Source organism: Bos grunniens, chromosome 8, assembly GCF_055505025.1.
Source record: "Bos grunniens cultivar Pamir isolate PY7600 chromosome 8, Bosgru_T2T1.0, whole genome shotgun sequence".
NCBI classification, from domain to species: Eukaryota; Metazoa; Chordata; class Mammalia; order Artiodactyla; family Bovidae; genus Bos; species Bos grunniens.
In genome coordinates, this window is record NC_141172.1 from 29,699,115 (window position 1) to 29,717,139 (window position 18,025).

The 18,025-nt window shown below is 37.8% G+C and overlaps 1 protein-coding gene across 36 annotated transcripts in view; it reads left to right on the forward strand.

Annotated features, from left to right (window-relative positions):
• Positions 1–18,025, forward strand: part of MPDZ (multiple PDZ domain crumbs cell polarity complex component) — a 175,466-nt gene that overhangs the window by 68,295 nt on the left and 89,146 nt on the right. For 19 of the 36 annotated variants that reach the window (XR_015169572.1, XM_086415111.1, XM_086415116.1 and 16 more), the window contains 7 exons: positions 5,119–5,299; positions 6,127–6,216; positions 9,678–9,775; positions 12,017–12,163; positions 12,998–13,162; positions 15,394–15,579; positions 16,713–16,922. Coding sequence is in view for 34 of the 36 variants with exons in the window: in XM_086415111.1 (XP_086271237.1) it covers positions 5,119–5,299; positions 6,127–6,216; positions 9,678–9,775; positions 12,017–12,163; positions 12,998–13,162; positions 15,394–15,579; positions 16,713–16,922 (1,077 nt within the window). In the remaining 2 variants the exon portion in view is untranslated. The remainder of the gene's footprint in view (positions 1–5,118; positions 5,300–6,126; positions 6,217–9,677; positions 9,776–12,016; positions 12,164–12,997; positions 13,163–15,393; positions 15,580–16,712; positions 16,923–18,025) is intronic. The other 17 variants (XR_015169573.1, XM_086415113.1, XM_086415119.1 and 14 more) reach the window with 3 other exon arrangements.

Here is an 18,025-nt window from a genome sequence, read left to right on the forward strand (position 1 = left end):
TCTTTGGACTTGTGGTCATAGGTTGAACATCTGTGTAGGGATTTATAGCACTCTTCTCTAAAAAAGCAAAGCAACCTCCTCTTACTTGCTGTTAAGTCACTTCAGTCATGTCCGACTCTGTGCGACCCCATAGACGGAAGCCCTCCAGGCTCCCCTGTCCCTGGGATTCTCCAGGCAAGAACACTGGAGTGGACTGCCATTTCCTTCTCCAATGCATGAAAGTGAAAAGTGAAAGTTGCTTAGTCGTATCTGACTCTTAGCGACCCCATGGACTGCAGTCTACCAGGCTCCTCCGTCCATGGGATTTTCCAGGCAAGAGTACTGGAGTGGGATGCCATTGCCTTCTCCGACCTCCTCTTAAGTCTTTGTTAATCTCTAACAGCCCAGCCCTTTAATGTCCTAAATGTGTACAGATTATAATTCCAGACTGCTTAAATTTCTGCTTTGTGGTCTTCTCATAACACACTTTGGTATAAGATATAATTATAACATCTCATGCTATAATTGATGCTATCAGATGCTATCTTATGATACTATAGGATAACATCATAGCATCTCAACCATAATTTCCATTTTCATATATGTTACACTGAGTATAAAATTTTGGGTTCATAATTTCTTTCACAAGTTATCTGCTCACTCTGTTTCCTAGAAGGTAATAGCCTTTTTTCTTTTGATTTTTGAAATCCAAGAATTTAATTAAGATTTGTCTGAGTGTTAGTCTTGTTTCTAGTTTTTCATATACCTCTGATTTATAGAGGCAGATTTCTTTATCTCCTCATAATTTCCTTGATTATTTTTCCTTAGTTATTTCCTTCTCCCATGTAATTTTTTGTAATTATATTGATTTTCTGCTGCTGCTGCTGCTACTAAGTCGCCTCAGTCGTGTCCGACTCTGTGCGACCCTGTGGACTGCAGCCTACCAGGCTTTTCCATCCATGGGATTCTCCAGGCAAGAATACTGTAGTGGGTTGCCATTTCCTTCTAGATAAGCCTTAATATGTCTTCAGTCTTATTTCCCTGATCATTTTTATCTACCTGTTCTTATCCTCTGAAAACATAGGAAAATTGCGTATTCCTATCTTCCATTCCATGATTTTGTACAGTATGTAAAATGCTGTTGATGCCTTCATTGCAATAGTTTTCTTTTTTCTTTTTTGGTAGATACTTGTTTCTTCTTTGTATGTATTCTCTCCACTTCCATAAATACAATGAAAAATGAATCTCTTTGAAAAGAAGCTTCAGAAAATATCATTCTGTTCCCTGCAGTGACAGTCTCATTGGAAGATATTTGTACTCACACTTCAGGGCACACATTTTCTTTCAGACTGTGGTATTCTATTCCTGTGACCTTTTTTTTCCCTCATAGATCTGTGAGAACTATGCTTGTGCAAAAGGGGGATGAGATGGATTTTTATATAAATAGTTCAGGAATTGCAAAGCAAGAAGGAAGGAGACAGTTTAAATTTGCAAGTCAGTTTCACTTGTAGATTGATAGACTGTAGAGGAAACCAGGAGAACAGGATCAAGAGCAAGGTGTGTCTGTACTGATGGGTGGTTTTCTGTGCGTGTTGTGGACTTGGTTGGGGTCGTGTGTGGATGCATGTGTGTGCATAGTGTGACTTCATTGCGTGTATATGGTTCTGTGTGGCGTATGCTCCCAGCTTGGTGTGATGCCTGGCACTTGATTGGTTTTTGGAATCACCAGTTGAAGTGCACATGTACCTTCTGACTGGCTCCTGTTAATGAAAGACAGTTGTTGGATTTTACGGATGTTTCATCTGGCAGACCACACAAGATGTTCCCTCACATGTAGATGCAGCTGCCCTGCCTTCAATCTGGTCATATTCAGACCATTCCTCGTAGAAGCTCCTCCAAGTTACTGGTATAAGGACTTGTCTTCTTCCATGGTTTCCAGTTTTGTTTTAGTGTTTTCTCTGTTGTTATATTTTAATTCATCTTTCTAAAAGGGGATCAATAAGATAGAGATGGGAGGAAAGAGGAGAGAGTTAAACACCTATGTTAAAGTTGCCATTTAGTACAAAAGTATCATACAAAACTTAACTTGCAGAGTATCAAACTGATCATTTCAATCAGAGGTCTTGATTTTTTATTGAATATCCTCATTGTTTAAAAAAAAACTAACTATGTCAGTCTATCAAGCGATCAATCGATCTATAATCTATTCCTTTCTCCTTCCTTTTTTCTCCTATGTATTTATATATGCTATATGATATATAATGCATCTTGTTTTATATATTTATTATATATTATTTTATATACAGTTAATATATGAATTATATATATGTGTATATAGAACTAAATGAGATTTAAAAATATAATTATGAATTTTATTACATTCTTCCAGAAACCTCTACAGTAAAGGTACTTCATCTTGGAGATCACTGATAAGAGGTCTTATTGTAGTTCTCATTCATTTGGTAAATATTTGAATGCCTACTATGGTCAGGACTGTGCTCAGAAAAGCATGATACTTGCATAGCCATTTTACAGTTATTTCACAATTCAAAAAGTGTATCAGTGACTTTGAATTTCAGCATTAATTGTATTGTACTACTTTTTCAACTTTCCAAATTTTTCCTTTTAAAATTTTATGTATTTTAAAAATTAAGCGTTATAACCTGCATTTATTTATTCAGAAATATAATTTGCTTCACAAGTAAATCTTTGCTATATGAGCCAGTTTCCCATTTGTGAATATCTACTCTGAAAACAGCACTGGTTTTGTTGTGTTTGTGTGTGTGTGTGTGTGTGTGTGTGTGTGTGTGTGTGTGTGGCCGCATGGCTTGTGGGTTGTGTTCCCCGCTCAGAGATGCCTGAACCTGGGCCATCAGCAGTGAGAACACAGAGTCCTAACCACTGGACCACCAGGGAATTCCCAGCATTTTGTTTTGCTGACACACAGAACCTGTCCTCTTGGAGGATGCAGTCATAGACCAAATAATGCTGGAAAACATAAAATTAAATTTCTGATAAATGCCATGAAGGAGAATTGGTAAAGGGGGCTTTAACTATAGTCATGGGCATCAATAGCTTAATTGTGGAAATAACTATTGAACTAAGCAGTTATGGGCTTTTTCCTCAGTGAATAAATTAGAAATAGTGTGGGCTGGAGAGGGCTGTCCAGAGAATCTAGACTGAGGGAACTGAATTTGCAAAGACCTCATGACTGGAAGGAGTGCTGCAAGTCAGAGAAAGCGAAAGGATCCTCTGGAGCTGGAGGGCAGAGAAATAGACAGGATGCTGCAGGACAAGGTCAATTATGCAAGGTGGGGTTGACACAGGCCATTCTAAGCCACACTGAGAATTGGGAGCACATCTTAAGGATTGTTCTATGTAAGGCGGGGTGGGGTGATAGGATCATATCTGTAGTTTGCAAAGATCATTGGGGCATCCTCAAGTGTTTTGTCATTTGTGAACAGGAAAAAGGGAAAATATTTTTTGAAGAGGCAAAGATATAAAAAAGGAAGGTAGTTTTGTTATCTTTCTTTGGAATTTGTCAGCACTCTCAGTGACCACTTTCTTTACGATCATCTATACCTCTATGTCCTACCTTGTATTGGTTTCCAAGCTTGACTGTGTATTTGGATCTCTTGAACTTCCTGATGTTCAAGCTGTTTTTAGAAAAGGCAGAGGAACCAGAGATCAAATTGCCAACATCCACTGGATCATGGAAAAAGCAAGAGAGTTCCAGAAAAACATCTATTTCTGCTTTATTGACTATGCCAAAGCCTTTGACTGTGTGGATCACAATAAACTGTGGAAAATTCTGAAAGAGATGGGAATACCAGACCACCTGATCTGCCTCTTGAGAAATCTGTATGCAGATCAGGAAGCAACAGTTAGAACTGGACATGGAACAACAGACTGGTTCCAAATAGGAAAAGGAGTTCGTCAAGGCTGTTTATTGTCACCCTGTTTATTTGACTTATATGCAGAGTACATCAGGAGAAACGCTGGACTGAAAGAAACACAAGCTGGAATCAAGATTGCCGGGAGAAATATCAATAAACCTCAGATATGCTGATGACACCACCCTTATGGCAGAAAGTGAAGAGGAACTCAAAAGCCTCTTGATGAAAGTGAAAGTGGAGAGTGAAAAAGTTGGCTTAAAGCTCAACATTCAGAAAACGAAGATCATGGCATCCGGTCCCATCACTTCATGGGAAATAGATGGGGAAACAGTGGAAACAGTGTCAGACTTTGTGTTTCTGGGCTCCAAAATCACTGCAGATTGGTGACTGCAGCCATGAAATTAAAAGATGCTTATTCCTTGGAAGGAAAGTTATGACCAACCTAGATAGCATATTCAAAAGCAGAGACATTACTTTGCCAACAAAGATTCGTCTAGTCAAGGCTATGGTTTTTCCTGTGGTCATGTATGGATGTGAGAGTTGGACTGTGAAGAAGGCTGAGCTCTGAAAAATTGATGCTTTTAAACTGTGGTGTTGGAGAAGACTCTTGAGAGTCCCTTGGACTGCAAGGAGATCCAACCAGTCCATTCTGAAGGAGATCAGCCCTGGGATTTTTTTGGAAGGAATGATGCTAAAGCTGAAACTCCAGTACTTTGGCCACCTCATGCGAAGAGTTGACTCATTGGAAAAGATTCTGATGCTGGGAGGGATTGGGGGCAGGAGGAGAAGGGGACAACAGAGGATGAGATGGCTGGATGGCACCACCGACTCGATGGATGTGAGTCTGAGTGAACTCCGGGAGTTGGTGATGGACAGGGAGGCCTGGCGTGCTGCTCTTCATGGGGTCGCAAAGAGTCGGACACGACTGAGCGAATGATCTGATCTGATCTGAGAAATATAGAAGAATATTTTAAGAGATAGAGAATCCTGGGCCTTACCCTGAGACCCGCTGGCTTATAATTTCTAGAAAAGGGACTCCATCACTTATATTAAAACAAATGAAACACCCCTGTGTGATTCCAGTGCATCTGAGCTAGTACTGGTCCCCAAACAGGTGTTAGCCCGTTCCCTAACTAGGGGAGTACTCATTCCTAATTCTGTTCTCACTGACCAGCAGTAACCACGTGTCTCATGGGTTGGTATCCTTTTATTTTTACCATGTCTTGTTCTAACCATACCATAGGTAGATGGCACAAACCTTCAGGGTTTTACCAATCAACAAGCAGTGGAGGTGTTGCGACACACGGGGCAGACTGTGCACCTGACGCTAATGAGAAGAACTAAGCAGGATGCTGAACTGGCGTCACGGGAGGACGTCACAAAAGACGCAGTTTTGTCTCCTGTTAATGCAAATGTTAGCAAAGGTGAGGACACGTGAGTCTGATTTTTCGGTTGGACTCATATCAGTTTTTTTCTAATTCTGAAATTATTTAAATAATATCTTTGTTGTGACTATTCATTAGGAACCAAGTAAAAAGGGATTTTAATACAATGGGGATTAACTGCAACCAGGGATTTGTCTGTTAACTGTAGAAACAGCTTCTGAATAAAGCAGATTTCTGTCCTGTTTTCTCAGTTACCACTTCTCATTTAGAATCATGTACAGTCATTTCCCTTTCTGCTTTTGCCTTACTTTGGGGTGTCATTGATACATTTTCTCTTTAGGGGGAAGTTTGTTCTGCCTAGATTATGTATGTGAGCCCTGTAATGTTTCCAAATTGCCCAGCCTTTTCTCGAAGGAATCCGCTTTAAGTCAGTGTCTAGGCTTGACTAGCTCGGTCAGTAGACCGTGAGACCCTCATTTCCACATTTAGAAATGTCATTCATAAGTGTTTGTACATGAACATCTCTGAAAATTACCAAAATTCCCACGTAGCCCTCTGATGTAAGCATTTATTTGTAGAAGTCAGGCTGCTGGTTTGAAAGTGTGTTTCATTTCTCAAACTGTTGACCATTTATTCCACACACTACTAATTGCAGACCAGGAAACAGGGAGGCAAATCCCAGGGGAATTTTATCACCTCTTTGTTACATTAGCAGGAGAACTTTCCTGTAAGTACCTATGATTGTTGAAAACTTTAGATACAAAAAGTTAGCTCTCACCTAGGTGTTCAAATAAAGTGGAGTTTGAAAAAGTCAAGTTGCTTGATTATATTACAGGCCCAAGTGCTAAAATCTTCTTATCTTTAAGATAATTATCAAGAAGATGAAGATTCTTTATCTCTGAGGAGAAACACCAGCATATTACCAATTGAAGAAGAAGGTAAACACATGGAGCCAGGTTATTATGATATTTATTACTTTTTTTAGAGAAATGACTTTTACAGATGTGGTTCAACCTCTATGGATATATTATAAATTATTAGAAAAATAGCTTTCAAAAAAGAGTATTAAATCCTTGTTTAGAGATGTGATTAAGTGCTCTAGTTGTTTAAAATCGTTTATTTATAACTGGCCGATTTTCTTGCTGAATCAGTCTTCTTCGTTTTTTAAAAACTAGAACCTTTAGAAATCATTCTGTTACCTACATGGTTTTATTTCATTCCCCTTATTTCTTAAGATAGCACCAATATGTCTCTTACTGAACAAGCAACAGTAAAGGGTTAAAGCATTTAAAAAATAAACATAAAAAATGAATCTTTAAAGTATAAACTCTTAAATGAAAGTATGACTATTTTGCAGGCTTTTTCTCCAAATTTTTTTCACGCTGCTTAAAGACATTTTAAGGCAGCATTGTTACACATAATTATGTCAACATGTTGCTGCCATCTTTCTGGGCTGGGTGGTCCATGCTTCCTTTACCTGTCATATTGCTTTAGGTGTTTGGCATACTAAATCCACTGAATGAAGCCCAAGACAGATTTCCTTATGGGAATTCTGCCCTTCACTAAATAGTTATATCAAAGCACTGCAGTTCATTAAAATATTTGCTCCTTCATTGTTAAGTAGTTTTCTTGCTGAAAATTGTGATTTAACTTTTTTGGTTTAAGTGAATATTTGTTTTCACAGTGATATCCCAAGAGTGAGTAGGATTCTCAGGTGTTAATCACAGTCTGCAATTTTTACACTAGTAAGTGTAGGAATTATTTAGAATAAAGTGAATATCGCAAGAACTTTGTTGTTTAGTCGCTCTTTCATGTCCGACTCTGTGACCACAAAGACTGTAGCATGCCAGTTTCCCTGTCCTTCACTATCTCTTGTAGTTTGCTCAAACTCATGTCCATTGAGTCGATGCCATCCAACCATCTCATCCTCTGTTGCCTCTTTATCATCCTGCCCCCAATCTTTCCCAGCATTAGGGTCTTTTCCAATGAGTTGGCCCTTTGCATCAGGTGGTCAAAGTATTGGAGCTTCAGCATCAGTCCTTCCAATGAATATTCAGGGTTAATTTCCTTTAGGATTGACTCGTTGCTGTCCAAGGTACTCTCAAGAGTCTTCTCTAGCACCAGTTTCTGGAAAAGGATAAAAAATGTTTCAAAGAATGAAACTCGAGATAGTAGATGGAGTGAGTGTAGTGGAGGGCCTTAAAGGCTCAACTGTCTGTTTTACTTCGGTGATGTGCGTTGAGAGTGAGAGGGTCTAGACTTGGGATCAGGAGTCCCACAATCTTTTTAAAATAAAGGAAAAAAATATCTAAATGATTCTAGTGCCTCTACTCAAGTGCTGGTCCTCAGACAAGGGATATGATATCGTTGCCTCTTCCACAGAAATTCAACTCATTGTGTGAACCTGGGCAAGTCATTTGACTTTTCAGTAACATCAGAATTGGACTTCCAGGTTTTTTTAAGTATGCCTGGAATCTCATCTTGGGGCATTTGGGGAAGGGGGAACATGGAGGGTTTTTGTGACTGTAGATTGGTTGAATGAATACAAATCTTTTATTATTAGCTTACAGATTCCTACTTTCTTTATTCAGAATCTCACCCTCCTTGAATCACTGCTCACTTGCATAACCACTGCAGAATCAGAGAAATGGGTTATGGGAGGAGGTGGGACTGAACTGACCCTCCTGTTTTTAACTCTCATCAGGTTGAAAGGTTTCCTATAATTTGTGTTCACTCCTGCACATGTATCCTCTCAGCACTGAATATGCTTTTGAAGAGAAAAATACTTATTTTGGGCAGCTAGTCTCCAGATTTTTAAAGAAATACATAGTTTACTGTTTCTAGTTTCTCAAGGAGAAAGCTGAATATTATTAATTTAAAGCATAAAAAACCTGAATAGGCCTGGAGTGAAAGCCCATTCATTCCACTAACAAGCAGGCAGTTAATGAGACATCTGAACTTTAGAATACTCTTTAAATTTGAGAATTGAATGCTAAAAGTGATGTTGAAAATCTAATTTAGGGAGTAGTGCCTTGTAAAGATTTTTTTAAAAGACAGCATTTATGAGTGAGAAATATGATGGCATAGGAAATCCTTGACTATGACTTGAAAATTATCCTCAACCAGTTTATTTTGTTTTAATTCAGTATTGTTTACATAATTATTTTGTGACTTTCTTCACAAAATAGATTTCACTTTCCTTTTTTTTTTTCAACCAATTAGTATGATTCCTATTATAGGGTTTTAATTTAATCTACATTTCCCATTTGTTTCTTATTTTTTATTTATATTTTCTCATTGTACATGGAGTACATGGAGTTGCATATATTATTTGTTAATTTCTTTTGTTTGTTTTTTTCTGAGTCATAGCATGTTCCCTTCTGTACTGTGCAGAACCAAATGAAAATGAAAGAGATTAACATAGAAGGCAGCATAGTTTTTTAATAGGCACTAGAGGGCCATCAAGTGAATCCTAGAGCTACTTAGAGTCCTTATTCTTTCAAATAAAAGTTAGATAATATATGGATACTTTAATTGAAATACAGTTAAGACCTAAAAGATATCTCTTAAAAGAGAATAGTGTTGGAATATACAGTTCTAAAGTGAATTGTTAAAATGTGTAGAGAAATAAGAGTAAATCATATATTAGAAGAGTCAAACTTATTATTGTCATGTCGGTTCTTCCTCAGTTCTTGTGTCATTTCAACAAAAATTTGGTATGACGGACTGAAGGGTTTAGAACAACAGACAGTTACAGCTCAGTTCAGCTCAAGCAGACAGATCTTTTATCAGACAGACACTCCGAAGACATGGGAGCAGGCCAACCCCAAAGGAGTTGTCATCCTCCTTCTGAGTCCTCTTGGTGTCCCCCTCTTTATACTTTCTGTCTCCTCCTTTTGGTTATGCCCTGTGCAAAATGCAAAATAGGGCTTGTACTCACCACTGGTTAGTGAAAGTGAATGCAAATGGGCACCCTCTCAAAGCTTGTTGACAACTGCAAGTTATATAACAGCAGGATATGTTGTTTACGCCTTCCCATAATTCAGTCTTTTGTCAGATGTGTGTGTGTGTGTGTGTGTGTGTGTGTAGAGGATTTATGGACCCTTAGTGGGCTCCTTCCTAGCTACCTCAAGGTTTCCTGGAGGAGCTCCTGTGGTTAGTGTGCCTTGGGCGCATGTGCCCGAGTTGGACAAATCTGTGGTTATTTTGTAACATATTTGTGAGCTCCCCTGGGTGTGTCTAGGATGGGCTTTAGAGATCAGCTTGCATCCTTTTCAGCCTGGCCACCCTCATTGCTTATGCCTAACTTCCTGCCTAAGAGTATGACAGACAGGTTCTCGTCCTGTCTCTCTGGTACAGAATATTGAAACATGGAGGTTTTGTAGTGTGTCACTAATTGTGTCTCCTCTTCCATTAGTGTCAGCTGAGACAGAAGAAACAGAAGATGCTCAACAACAGGAAGCTGCCCTGCTGACCAAGTGGCAAAGGGTTATGGGGATTAATTATGAAATTGTGGTACGTTAGCTTCCCCTCCCCAACTTCCTAACTTGTGAACTGTATTTGAGCGGGGAGTTTCTGACAGTAATAAAGGTGACTATTACAAATAGTCAAAGATGTCTATTGTAAATAGTCCTAGAGAAGTTGCAAACACCAGGGTTTTTTTCAAAGACCTATATGTGCTTATTCAGATATTAAAAAATTCAAATTGGAGAAAGTTGGATAGTGAATAACCAAGGTGCTAAAGTACATGGAATGGAAGTTTTAGGACTTATAATTCATCACTATTTCTGGTTGTAGTGTATATTATATAGGTAAAAGGAAGAGTTTTTCTGATTCTCATTCCTGGCATTTATGGAAATAATCTGTATAGAATGACAGAATTTACTTGAAAATAAAACAAAAATCATCATGACTTAGTACAGAATTGTAAAAAGAACTTTTTCCTATTTACTCTTTATCATTCTTATGCTCTTACTCTTCTTGAGGGTTTTTAGTCTGCATGCTTTTTTCATTTTACTTAGGCCATAGTGAACCATTTCATGTTTATTTAATGACTTGCATACCTATTGTAATCTGCTATTCTAAAAAGTGTTTTAATGAAGTGGACATTGATTATGAATCTTTAGGTATGTACCAGCAAATTTCAGGAATTTCAAAAGGAACAATAAAGTACTTGGTTAGGTAAAAATTTGGTATTGCTTATGATGTTCAAGTAGCTCTAGATTAAAGGTGATAAAACCCAAGAGATAATTACATATAATATTAATAAAAATAACATTTACTGAGTACTTTGTGTCAAGCAGTATTCTCAGTGTTTCTTTTAATCCTCATTATAAAGTTTTTTTTTTAATCAATTTGTATCAAATAAGATTTGAGTAAGTACAGCTGTGACTACCATTTTAAATTGAGTCAAGAAAGAATACAACAAAGTCCAGCTTAATTATGGTTAGTTTAGCATGAAACGAAAGTCGGGAGGCTCCTCTGTGGGGTGGGGTTAACATGGCTGGCACGCACAGCGGAGACTGCACTCCTTTGGGTCATTCTTGAGTGGTAAGAGGACGCTTTCACTAGCCACTCCTCACAGAGGTCAGAACGGAGAGTGGACTTTCAACTGCCCTTTGTCTACGTGTTATTTTGGTGGCACTTCCAGTAATGTATCAAGGTTGAAAATTTATTATAAGTCAGAAAGGGCTAAGCTGTTTATAGGCCCTTATCAAACACAGCAAAATATGACAGGTCTGGATTTACAGTTGCTTCCTATGTAGTTACACTGCACAAATGAAGTAATAGGAGGAGTGGGGTAGTAGAGAGAAGCATTGATAGATGTTGTATTTGGGGACATGGATGGCTGCATGGAGGAAGTGATAACCTAAATAAGGAATTGAAGGATTTTGTCAACAACAGATTTAAAACTCAGATAATGCAGCTTCCAGTATTAACTCTGTGCTCATTATCATTAAGATTTGAAAAAGATCTTTTATAATTAAACAGTATTTTTCTCAGTCTCTCTATCGCTCAATTCCCTTAACTATAAAGGGGATAAAGCAGATCGTCTTTAGTATACTTCCTGATTTTAATATTATAGTGATTGCACTGTCTGTAAAAATAGTGATTTCCTAATGTTCTTCGTTATTTAGAGTAACAGTAGAAAATAAAAAGTTTACTCTCCTGTTTTAAGCTTTGATTCACTTTTAAAGACAAGTGTTGTCCCCTTGATACAGTGTACGGTCCAGAGCCTGGGCCATGGGTTCAGACTGCTGAGGTTCAAAGCGCTTTTGTTAGCTGCGTGACTATTGAAACTGACCTCTCAGAACCTCATTTTTGTAAGTTTGGAAGCAGGGATAGACATTGGACCTATTTATGAAAAGTAAGTGAGATAATCTGCGTAATGGGATTAGTGTAGTCCTAGCACATGGAAGGTGGTAAGGGTGTGTCTTTCTGTGTGTGGTTTGAGCTCAGGCTTCTGGTTTTATCAATGGTCCTCTGACTACCCTCCGTCTGGTATCAGCATCTTCCATAACACAGAGTGTCTTGGAAGCTTGCACCTGGCTGCTTCCTCTTGGTTTGTGTTGGTTCAGGGAACTAATAGACATCAGTACTCTTTCCTAGGCAAAACGCTAAAGGTTTGCAGCTTTAAAATAAGGTTTTTGAAGGTTTTGTGAGAAATTTGACCTTCTGGGGGGTGAACATAAAATACATATACAGAAAAAGAAAAAAAATGAATATTAAAAATCCTGATGATATTTCTCCTTTCAGGTGGCTCATGTGAGCAAGTTCAGCGAGAACAGCGGGTTGGGAATAAGTCTGGAAGCAACAGTAGGCCATCATTTTATTCGATCTGTCCTCCCAGAAGGTCCTGTTGGACACAGTGGGAAGCTTTTCAGTGGAGATGAGCTGTTGGAAGTAAGCAAGCTATTCCATCTTCCTCTTCATAAATAAAATTCTGAAAAGGCTGTGGGATGCTTAATGTGGTAAACAATTAAGTTCTTATTTTAAGTTCCTCCTCCAAAGGGTACTTGAGAGAGATACACAAGTAAAACTTTACACAGAGCAGAAATTTCCAATCTGTATGTACATTGATCATCAGACCTAATTCCATGCATGGTTTTTGTTTGTTTTAGGTCCAAAGAATATAAAAACTGTCTTTACATTTTTTTAAACATTCAAATTTTAGAATAGGTAATATATTCACATTTCATAATCACATATAAGACAAAAATATACTCCAGTGAGAAGTGTTTTTTTTCTGTCCCAACCCTTCATTAGGTGTAACTGCTTATTATTGGTTCTATGCAATCTTCCAGATATTTTTAATGAATATGTATGAAATTTGAACTTATTAATTTATCCTACTTTTAAAAGGTATTAGTATATAATAAAATACATGCCATTTTTTATCTTGAATTTTTTCATTTAATGGTAATATATCATTTTAAAACAAGCTTTATTCTTTGGGAATAATTTTATTAATTCTCCCTTTCCAAACTATTACACAGGCATATGAAACATGGGTGAAAGCTAGTGATCTTTCTGTGACTACTTTAGACAGTCTAGTTCCAATAAGAGTGTAGTGTTGTATGTAAATTATTTTAGGCAACACTACTACAGATCCGGACATAGTTCTGAGCGTAGTATAGCTATGATCATCCCTTGAGTACAATTTATATTAATGTCATAAAAAATTGCTTTGAAGTGTTAGGAAGTGTTCTTTCTTGGTCAACTTTTCTTTTTACACAGGTGAATGGCATAACTCTACTTGGGGAGAATCACCAGGATGTGGTGACTATTTTAAAAGAGCTGCCTATAGAGGTGACAATGGTGTGCTGTCGTCGAACGGTACCACCTACTGCCCCGTCAGAGTTGGAGAGCCTGGACTTATGTGACATTGAACTAACAGAAAAGGTATCAGACACGCAGATACAGGAGACTAATCTGAATGTATAATGGGAAGGCTATATGGCATTTAAAAATCTTTAAGCCTTTTTTTCTCTTACTTGGTACTGATTTCCTCACAAATCCTGTGGCGTATAGGATAGATCTTGGAGTCAGATAGACATAGGTTTGAATCAGGCTTGACCCTTACTCTCTCTGTGACCATGGGCAAGTCACTTCATCTTTCTGAATCTCACTTTTCTTGAGGTAAAGTGTCAGTCATTAGGTATTATTGCAAAATAGGTGCTTCTATAATTTATTTTTAGTATTCCTATGAAATAGACACTTGTCCCCCTTAACAGAGGGAAAATTGAAATATGAAAGTAGTGAATATATAGTACATATCTAGTCAAAGATACTTTGGGTGATAAGAATAAACGTGAACGTGAAGTCGCTCAGTCGTGCCCGACTCTTTGCGACCCCATGGACTGTAGCCTACCAGGCTCCTCTGTCCATGGGATTTTCCAGGCAATAGTACTGGAGTGGATTGTCATTTCCTTCTCCAAGGGATCTTCCCAACCCAGGGATCGAACCCGGGTCTCCCGCATCGTAGACAGACACTTTACCGTCTGAGCCACCAGGGAAGTCCTCATAAAACCTAGCCAGGCCTAATTCCATGGCCCTGGCCCTAGCCCTTGCCCTCGGCAGTGGTTCACACCCTGAAGAGTGGCTTCTCTCTGGATCCTAATAAATCCACCTCTTATCACTTTGTCTCTCAATGAATTTTTGCAATGAGACATGAGAACCTGAGTTTCATTCGTTTTGGCTGAGCTTGAGTCCTGGGAGAGAGCTGAAGGACAGGAGGAAAAAGCAGTGGGAAAAATGTGCCAAGGAATCCCCTTCATAGCCCACCGGAAGATTTGCTAAATATCTGACTGGTGCTCACAGTTTCATTGGTCTGATCCTCGGCACAGAGAAGAGAAAGGACAGAAGAACCCCCACCGGCTTGGGTAACAGCTACTGGGGCTCAGCAGACAGCACCTTTGGGACATGCTGCGGAGTAGGCTCTCCAGAGTCCCTCAGTTGTGCCCCTGCCGCCCGCCTGTTCGCGGGAGGTTCGAGGAAACAAGAAATGAGAGATTGTAAAGGTCCCTACAGCCATAGGAGCGAGGACCTCTAACCTTAACCGGAGGTCTTTTGGAATCTGAGACTGGGCCGCGTGAGCTTTCTGCTGAGTTCGGTTGTCGCTGTCCCAGTTTCCAGTACGATGGGCCTTCCCCTGCGCTGGGTTTCTTCGCCTTAAGAATAGGGGAAAATAAGAAACATAATGCCAAATTCTGTAGAAATCAATCTAGCACCATACGTGTCCAGATATATTTTATGTGATATAAATGGAATTATTACAATAAACCAGGTGGACAGATTTGCATCCATGGTCCTACTGTACAGTAATTGTTAAAAAAGCAAAGATAACATTTAAAGTAACATTTCATCGTCAAAAACATGTTTTTCCTATCTAGTGTCTTCAAGAGATATACAAAACTGAATTAATCTAGATTCCCTGTAATATATTTGACTAAAAGATGCTAATGTTTGAACCCCTATTTTTGTGCCAAGTGCTTTTTAAATATTACCTTACTTAATCCACAAAAATTCTTTGAGATGGGTAACTGTGAAGCCCAGGTTAAGAATGCAGCTCAAGGCAACACAGATACAATAAAAATAATAGAGGAAGTCTTCAAGCTAAGGCCAGTGTGTCAAGTATCATCCTGCCACTGTGCTTGTTAATTTATTAATGAAATAATCATGTGCACAACTCACAGGATTTTAGAAACCTTGTTTGCTCAGTGTGTAGAACTTATACATACAGCCATTTCCTCTTGAATTGTTCTAATTTATCATAAGCATTCTTTTTCTTTAATATCAAAAATAGCTTTACATTTCTTTTTCTAACAACAGATGTGATTCAGACACTGATGAAAAAAGGTGAAAATTAGACAATATTATGCTGCTAAGATAGAATCACTATATATTTTTATGGAAGCTCTTTGAAACATACATTTTAAGTGCCTATTACAAGTTAGGTTATTTCTAAGTTGCTACCTTAATTCATAAAGATTTCTTGGTAAACTGTTGCTGCTCATATGTGAATGCTATATTCTGGACAGATGCTGGGAATCTCCCTTTTCCTCATAGTGTTGGTATGTACATCTGCAGATCTAGTACATCTGAAATAAGAGCTGTCTGGTCTGTTTATCCAGCCTCACATAGATCTAGGTGAGTTCATCGGGTCCTCGGAGACAGAGGATCCTGTGCTGACAATGACTGATGTGGGTCGGAATGCAGAGGAAGTTCAAGGACCTTTGGCTATGTGGGAAGCCGATATTCAGAACATAGAGCTGGAGAAAGGGAGCCAAGGACTTGGTTTTAGCATTTTAGATTACCAGGTAAATATATCCTACTTCTAACAAATTTTTTAAAAAAAAGATAACAGATGCTAAATGCATATTGTTACTGGCAGAGCAAAAGTAGGTAATACTTTAGAGTCATCAAATATGTGTTCTTGTTTCTAATCTTTCAGAATAATAATTTATAATAAGATGAATATTATAAAGCATTTTTTTGACATTGAGATTTTTGAGCTCTTTTATATTTCAGCTCTTGGAAATTTGAAGACTATGCAGAATACTTTTTTAGGAATATCATAGAAATACAGTTTTCCTGTTTCTTTGGGGAATATATCTAAATTGTTTTTATTTCCTTGCTCTTAATGGATGGTTCATATTTGAACCATATTTGGTAAGACAGAAACTATCAATACTTTTTTTGTCTGAAGTGAATGATAGATATATCATTTTGGATATATTGTAAATTCTCATATTATTTGACCAAACTTGATGAATAATCTTAAATTAGGTCAGGTCAGGTGTAGCAGCATCCTCGTGCTGCACTCGGTGCCGAGTTACTGAGGGGATGCTACTGCTGGGTGATGAGGTGCAGCTGCTGCTCCTCATTAATTAATACTGAGCTGGAAGGCTGTCTCAGATGACTCCAGAGAGTTGTATTCTTTCTCAGGCGTGGTTCTAGAGTCTTATTCTAATATTAAGGTTGCTGTGTATCAGAAAACTGCATTATCAATTACGATATGGCCTCCTTCTGTATTTCTTCATTCCTAAAACAAGCCCTTTCCTCAGAACACTCATATCTACTAATGTTCCACAATAGTAACAGCCTGTCAGTAAATGCTGCTGTTAATAATTCATTCATCTCAGATGATAGTTATAAAGTTGGACAGTTTATCAATAGCTGAAGTCACACTTTTAAATTTACCTATAAAATTTAAAACATCTACTTGGGAACCATTGAAAGTGGGGATGCCATTGTTTAGGGTGGACTCTTCCTAAACTCTTCAAAATGGAGATTGCCTTCACCCAGACAATTCACTGGAATTGTTGTATGGAATTTGTAAAAGACACTTTGAAAAATTTACCCATCCATTACAATGCAGAGAGTGCAACCTGTAATAACATTTTTAAGTGTAGAGAGGAGTTGCCTGCTCTTTGCTTTCTCGTCCTTTCAGGATCCAGTCGATCCAGCAAGCACTGTGATCGTCATTCGTTCTTTGGTGCCTGGTGGAATTGCTGAAAAGGATGGACGACTTCTCCCTGGAGATCGACTCATGTTTGTCAATGATGTTAACTTGGAAAACAGCAGTCTCGAAGAAGCTGTCCAGGCCCTGAAGGGTGCACCATCAGGAACTGTGAGAATAGGAGTTGCCAAGCCTTTGCCTGTAAGAATTCAGATTTTATTGATTTCTTTTTATTTACAAATAAAAGTGAATTTCAGCCTTTTTGCTTCAGGTATTTTCATGATTGAATCATGACTTTTGATACTTTTCATCAGCATGGTTATTGGCTTCATGAGTGTAAAAATTTAGTTTTGAGTAATTTTTTTTTTAAAGGATAAAGGAAAGAAACAGCCAGGAAGTTCAGAAATAAATTTAAAAGTTAATGTTCTGTGGTTCACTTTTAGCTTTTTTTAATTCAAAAATAAGGTCATGATCAATATACAAAGAAATGTTTTCAAAGAAATAGGCTTTAAAATATCTATACCAATAAGTTGACGTATTAGAGAAATTAATAACAAGAGCTAACGGTGGAATCTTCAGTTATAGGGGAAGAAATAGAATCTCTGTCAGAGTGGATTAAGTCCCGGTATTCTGTTGACTTCAAAATATTTGTTGTATAATTACTGCAGAGCAAGAAATTGAACTTTCTAATTTAGGTACATCAGCCTGTAGTTCTCCTCCTGGGAGGGAATAGCATTCATGTTATTAATTACTGCAATATAAAAACAACTAATAAATTCATGCTACGTAATGTCAGTATGATTATTTGGTACAGTGATTGCAACGTAGCACTTATCATTGAATTGCAATGAAATATTAGAGACAGTCTCAATATTTGTGTTTTTTTTCAGTGTATAAATATATTTTAAGTAGAAAAGACAAATAATATTTTCTCTTAAATAAACATAGACACATAGATATATTTGCATAAACATCGAATAAAAGTCTGTTGACGTCAAAGAGTTTATTTAGATTGTAAGCTTGTTGATGTATTTAAAATATTGAGTAGATTTTTTATGCTCTGCTTTTCATTCCATAACAGATTTTGGTAAGCTGTGAAAATGTATTTATGAAAACAGGAAGAAAGGGAAGAAGAAAGGGAATATTAAGCAAACCTTAAATTAAACCAGGATTGTAGGAATCAGAACAAGGGTTCAGTATGAAGAGTGTAAGAATGAAGATAGTGCATTATGGGACTCTACATATTTATTAATATTGACCATACATTTGGTTCTGGTCTTTCTGTTACACAAAGAAAATGCCAA